The 6,932-nt window shown below is 40.1% G+C and overlaps 1 protein-coding gene across 1 annotated transcript in view; it reads right to left on the bottom strand.

The window, feature by feature from the left end:
• Window positions 1-1,477: 1,477 nt before the first annotated feature.
• Window positions 1,478-6,932, bottom strand: part of arhgap1 (Rho GTPase activating protein 1) — a gene marked incomplete in the record, with an annotated part of 26,706 nt that continues 21,251 nt past the window's right edge. Inside the window, 7 exon segments of the mRNA XM_014032308.1 lie at window positions 1,478-3,716; window positions 3,794-3,897; window positions 5,181-5,309; window positions 5,429-5,506; window positions 5,945-6,021; window positions 6,094-6,201; window positions 6,283-6,381. Of these exon segments, the coding sequence (XP_013887762.1) occupies window positions 3,549-3,716; window positions 3,794-3,897; window positions 5,181-5,309; window positions 5,429-5,506; window positions 5,945-6,021; window positions 6,094-6,201; window positions 6,283-6,381 (763 nt within the window).

Genomic DNA, 6,932 nt, shown 5'->3' with positions numbered 1-6,932 from the left:
TTATGCTACATTTATACAAGTATTTATACATGTATATATAGACATGCATTTATGCTACATTTATACAAGTATTTATACATGTATATATAGATATATTTATGCTACATTTATACAAGTATTTATACATGTATATATAGATATATTTATGCTACATTTATACAAGTATTTATACATGTATATATAGATATATTTATGCTACATTTATACAAGTATTTATACATGTATATATAGATATATTTATGCTACATTTATACAAGTATTTATACATGTATATATAGATGTATTTATGCTACATTTATACAAGTATTTATACATGTATATATAGATATATTTATGCTACATTTATACAAGTATTTATACATGTATATAGATATATTTATGCTACATTTATACAAGTATTTATACATGTATATATAGATATATTTATGCTACATTTATACATGTATTTATACAAGTATTTATACACTGTACAGCCTGTAGTGAAAACCATCAGTCAGAGTATGAAGCTCTGTGAACACAATCACAATACAGACACTGAGGGGGACATCTTCAAATAAAATAGTTTATTTTCATAACTACAATAAATAATGAATGAATTTTAAAGCAGGAAAAAGAAAAATAATATTTTTACAGTAAAATCTAAAAATAGTTAAAAACATCTGAAACATCAGCTTGTAGGTCAAGATTAAACTAACCTTCTGGAGGTGGAACTTCCATTTATTTGATCCAATCAGAAGCAGAGAAGGTCATGACTTCCTGGTTTCAAAGCAGTGTCTTATGGGTAAGGTAGTTTAGAGGATCTGATGCTGAGTGGAGTTAACCCACCTTTAGCTGCTAAAACAGCCAGAATCCATCAAGTCCTGGACTTCTGTGGACCTGTGAGGTCCAGCTGCTGGTTCTGGTACCAAACATAAATACAACCTGTTGTTAATAACTGAAGCTGGAGCCATGTTGTGTTTTTGGAACCAGAGTCTGCTCACTGAGGACAGTGTGAAGTCCCGCCCACACAGCCTCCTTACTCGCAGACAGGCTGTCAATCAACACTTCAAACTCAAATCAACACATGAAAGTTTTGTCCTCAGTTTATTTTATTTATTTATAACTGAAAGAACAAATGAAACACAGAGTTTTAAAGGTGGACTGAGGTCTGGATCCTCTCATTGTTGAAGTGTTTCTGCAGAGACAGACCTGTCMCCCAGAGGGCGCTGCTCTCACTGTTTTCATGTTCAGGTCAAAGGAAACATTATTTTGTTTCTATCTGGAGAACAAAGATCTTGAAACAAACTGAAACTGACAGAGACACTCCTGGACCTGTGGACAGGAGGTCCACCTGTTTGTCTGTTAGTAAAATATCTCCTAAACCTGTGGAGGGACTTCAGTGAAACAGAATCAGTTCATGTTTCATGTAAACCAATCAAAGATGGCCGCTCATCAACGTCAGCCTTTAGACCTTTTATTTAATAATAAAAAACAAAGCTGAAGTTTTAACGTTTATTTATTGGGTTTACAGCATATCACCAACATAATTACAAGACCACATCTGAAACACAGAATGAAGAACAGAACATGYCTCCTGTTGGGCCCATTGTTTACGYGCACCATGACAACGGTTACAGTACAAAGGTCTGATAAGTTTTCAATGCTTTTTAATTCAAGACAAGCTCAGCTAAGAGAGGAGTTTGATTTCAGGACAGGATGGAGACGCTGGGTCCACAAGAACGAGACATGATTTAAACAAAACTAACTGTTCTGCCACAAACTGAAGTGCGTGGCCTCGCTCCTGATTTATGATCAGCCCTGTGGTTTCTGTCCAACTGGCACTTTGATGGTTCAACACAGGATCACTTGGGGAACACTTAAGGCACGAACACCAAAAACTGTTGGCAAAATGTTTGATCTTTTCAACGTTTTTTACAATATCGTTATTTTTTCTGTTTAATGTTACAGACCAGCTCAAATACGATAACCAGAATAAAAAAATACAGCACCAGAGTTACAAGAAGTTCACCAAGTAATTACACCAAACCTCTACTTACAGGGACCCCCGTTTTTATATTTTTACATATTTATAACCAGGAGACAAACAGAACATCTAAACACAACCAGAAACATCTGGAAATATTTATTTAATCCCACATTATTTTAATAAAAACAGAAAAAAAATACGACTAATATTTAGTTATGGCTAATATTTGGTGACAAATACGTCAAACCTGTTGATCTAAGTCAAAAATAATCTGAGTTTTTTTTATTTTGTGTCATTTTAATTTGGGACAAGCTAAAAATATCGACAAGGTTTCTTTAAATGAACTTTGGAAGCAATTCAGATCAAAGCAAAGACTGAAAAAATAAACAAAAAAACAAGAACAAAAGATACGAGTCAGGTCATAATAATATGATAAATAATTGATAAGATGATGGAAAAAGAAGTGCTTATGATGACACAGCACTAGTGTTGAAATAATGTAGTGTCACTGAAGCAGGGAGCTGTGTAAAATCAGAGGACCGAACACAGTGCCAGGGTGAACGCCTAGAACTCCAAGAACCTGATTTTTAATGAATTAAACYGTACGACTTGGACAAACTCCATTAGTGGCATGGCACTGAACAAAATATAAGGCAACAAAAAACAAACAATAATATATAAAACTCACATTAAATGTTTTAAATGCTGTTTGTGCTACACAATAAACCAGAGGGTTTACAGAGAAGATGTGTGGCTGAACGTAGGAGGAGAGACTAAAACCAACTTTCTGATAAGATCCAGTTAAGATTGGTGGGGGAGGGGTTCTGTCATGGCCAGGACTGGAGGTCACAGAACCCAGACGGGTCACAAGTAGGCTTTACTCGTACCTGTTTTCTGGTTTTAACAACAAAGCTGTGATGAACTGTAGAGGACCGATTCAGGTGCTGGGGGGAACGCCTGCTCAGAAAACCTTTAAATGTTATTTGTGAAGTCCAGCACATATTTCACTCAGCCAGGCCCAGTTCTCTTTACACAGAAACACAGAGCTGCCACTTTAGTTACAGCATTTTACAGATTGTCCACATAGTTTCAGTACCGAGCCCACCATGTCTGAGCCCCCACCTGAGTCTGACACAGACACCAAAAACTCCTAACTAATAAAAACTCAGAGTACGTTTGGTCACGTGTGTCAAGAACTTATTTGGCACCGAAGAAACAAACAAAAATAAGCACAAAGCAGACTTAATATCTGGAAACAGAAACAGAATAAAAGGTATAAACTGTGAAGCTGAAGCTAAAGTGCTGCAGTCTGGGACACGGTGGAAAAAACTGAGTTTTAAACAGCTGAGATCATGACCCCAAACAACACAATTAGATTATTATTTCAGGTTTTTTTTTWAAGTAAAACAACGTATAAAAATCATCTTCAGTTGTTTAGATACACAAGACGTGACAGGACGGCGCTAACGGGTCAGAACCAGCTAAAGAGCATGCAACTGGCCCAGAGTTTGGGTTTTTTCATGTTTGGTACAGGAGAACCACTAATTGTTCAGAATGTGATGAAGAAGAGGAGCAGAGGCGACTAGGTGAAGACCAGGTGCTGCTGGTCCAGCAGGGTTCTGGTGAAGTTGTTGATTGGCCCGATGGCGCTGAGTGACATGGCGTTGTCCCGCCCCCACAGCAGATTCGGTCCAAACACCACAGCCAGGTTGCTGTTGGTCATCTTGTTCAGCTCACTGTTGGCCGAGACCTGAAAAAACCCAAGACCATTGGTTCAGAACCACACTTACAGGCCAATCAGAGAGAAGCCACGCCCCTCAGTCATACCTGAGCCAGGAAGGTGATAAGGTAACGCAGAGACGCATAGTTCTCCTCAGGAAGTGACTCCAGCAGTGTCTTCATCACTTCTACCTGGTTCTCACCAGACACAGCTGAAAGACAAACAGGAAGTGGAACCAAACACAAACAGGAAGTGGAACCAAACACAACAGGAAGTAGAAACAAACACAAACAGGAAGTAGAACCAAATAAAATCAAACACAAACAGGAAGTAGAACCAAACACAAACAGAAGTAGAACCAAACACAAACAGGAAGTAGAACCAAACACAAACAGGAAGTAGAACCAAACACAAACAGGAAGTAAAACCAAATAAAACCAAACACAAACAGGAAGTAGAAACAAACACAAACAGGAAATAAAACCAAACACAAACAAGAAAATAGAACCAAAGGCTGTGTCCAAAACGTCAGGTCAGGTCCTCCGAAGGTCGAATTTGTCGGCCGCATACGTCACAGCGCCGCAACGAAGGACATCCCAAACCGAAGACTCCTCCGATGCGGCCGACAAATACGTCCTTCCTTTGGCCCGAATCGAAGGACAGGTCTGATGGATCCTTCCCGGCCCACCATATCCCATAATGCATTGCGGCCCGACCGGAGATTTTTTAATGCTAGTAATGGTGGACGAAGCGAGAGAAAAGAATACATTTTAAATAAAAATATGGTGATATAAAAATTAAAATTTTTTAGTGGTTGTAATTCTAATACTTTTATCATTTGTATGGACATGTTTTTAAATATTATTTTTATCATAAAAAAACAAAATCAACATGCACCTACAGCGGGTCAATTAGTTCTTCAAATGATACTTTTAAGTTAATTTTATTATTTTGTGACATTAATAACACTAATATATTGATATTTTTCTAATTTTGATCTATTTTTGCTTCTGTTTAGCGTCGTCACAGTTGCTAGGTGACAAGACGTACGCCGGGGTGGAGAAGAGGCTAGACTGTCCAAATTCACAGCCTCTTTTTTTCCGGTCTTCCCAGTCTACCAAGGACCCGGCCCACCTCAACCGGGTAGGCTGGGTCCTTCGGAGGACCCGGTCTGTCGTTTTGGACACAGCCAAAGACAAACAAGAAGTAGAACCAAACACAAAAGGAAGTAGAACCAAACAAACAAAAATAAAAACCAAACACAAACAGAAGTAGAGCCAAAGAAAAACAGGAAGTAGAACCAAACACAAACAGGAAGTAGAACCAACGACAAACAGGAAGTAGAACCAACGACAAACAGGAAGTAGAACCAACGACAAACAGGAAGTAGAACCAAAGACAAACAGGAAGTAGAACCAAACACAAACAGGAAGTAGAACCAAACACAAACAGGAAGTAGAACCAAAAACAAACAGGAAGTTCTCCTGGACTTACAGGTAAAGTTGACGATGTCGTTGTACAACTGGTACGTCAGCAGTGGTTCAGGTAGTTCCCTCAGGAAGGTCTTCAGGATCACAGCAGCCAGGTGGACGTCCTCCATCTCTCTGAAACTCACTGCCTCACCTGGACAACAGGTAAACAGGCTCTGATCGTCACAGATCTAAGACCAGAACTCTAACGGACCAGAGACCTCAGGAACACACCCTACAGTGTTACAGACCTGTGGTGGGGGTCAGACCTACCTGAGTTGTACCTGAGCTGGACCTCCTTCACCAGAGTCACGTTGGCAGACCGTCTGAAGATCCCCTCGATCTCCAGACCTGAGACACACAAAGTCCAGATCAAGGCTCTGGCTGTCACTCAGCTGGACCTGGATCAGCTGGACTTATTCAAACAGGACCAAACAGAGCTACAAATAACAAAACGCTAACTGAAGTGTGCATGYTCCCAAAGGATGGTTAGATCTGAAAGCAACATGCTAGCTGCAAGCTAAAACATCTTTAAGTTAGTGGCTAAATGTAGCAACATGATACCTAAAAGCAACAAAAATGTTAGCAAAAACTAAAAGTTGAAAAGGCTAAAGAAAAAAACACTAGCTAAAAGCAACACAAAGCCTAGCTAAATATAAAAGTAACAACAAGCTAACTAAAAACAGCTAAAAGACAGAATTCCACAGAAAGGCCTAAACAGTAGACGTAGTACTAGTAGTAGTGAGAAGTACACAGTACTCGTGTAAAACCCAGTAGACCTGGTGGTACCTTGTTCTGTCAGGAAGCTGATGGTGTCCCTCATCACCACAGGAACAGGATCACCATCTGGATCCCTCTGTCTGAGCCTGGGCCCAGAGAGACCAGTCAGACGAGCTAACCAGTGTGTTAGCAGCTAAAGCTACAGTTCTGCTACTCACACTGAGAGAGGAACGCCGAACACCTGGTGTGGAAGTGGGGGGCTGTGAGGAGGAGAGGCAGGGGGCTGGGTGCTGGGCTTCAGAGCTGCTCTCAGCTTGTTGTCGTACCTGATGAAGGTAAGGTGACAGGTGAGCTGCTAAGGACCACACACACCTGCAGCTGTAGCTGTGATGATGTGCAGGTCTTACTCTGTGACTCGGGCAGGAATCAGCAGCTGGTCACACTTCACCACCGCCTCCAGCTCACTCAGGTAGCTCACGTAGTTGATCTTCCTGCCAAACTTAAAGCTAGAACAAACAGGAGCACAGTCAGAGATGATCCATTCAACAACCTGCCCCCTAACGTCTACCTGACCTCTGACCTCTGACCTTACAGCATCCAGAGAACATTTACTACAAGTCTCCTTTGGATGGAAACACACTGAAATGATAACGGTTAGATTAACTCTACTGTAGGAGTCATTTCATCAGCTGAAGGTGTGGATGGAGGACAGAAGCTCTAAAGCTAACTAATATAAAACTAGCTCCTGAGCTAATATGGCAAAGTACAGTGTTAGCTCTAAAGGTAACTAACACAAAACTAGCTCCTGAGCTAATATGGCAAAGTACAGGGTTAGCTCTAAAGCTAACTAATATAAAACTAACTCCTGAGCTAATATGGCAAAGTACAGGGTTAACTCTAAAGCTAACTAATATAAAACTAGCTCCTGAGCTAATATGGCAAAGTACAGGGTTAGCTCTAAAGCTAACTAATATAAAACTAGCTCCTGAGCTAATATGGCAAACTACAGGGTAAGCTCTAAAGCTAACTAATATAAAACTAGCTCCTGAGCTAATAT

The sequence above is a fragment of the Austrofundulus limnaeus genome, unplaced genomic scaffold (genome assembly GCF_001266775.1).
Source record: "Austrofundulus limnaeus strain Quisiro unplaced genomic scaffold, Austrofundulus_limnaeus-1.0 Scaffold1415, whole genome shotgun sequence".
Lineage (NCBI taxonomy): Eukaryota > Metazoa > Chordata > Actinopteri > Cyprinodontiformes > Rivulidae > Austrofundulus > Austrofundulus limnaeus.
Note: the sequence above shows the minus strand (reverse complement) of the source record. Positions and strands in the feature narration are given on the sequence as shown.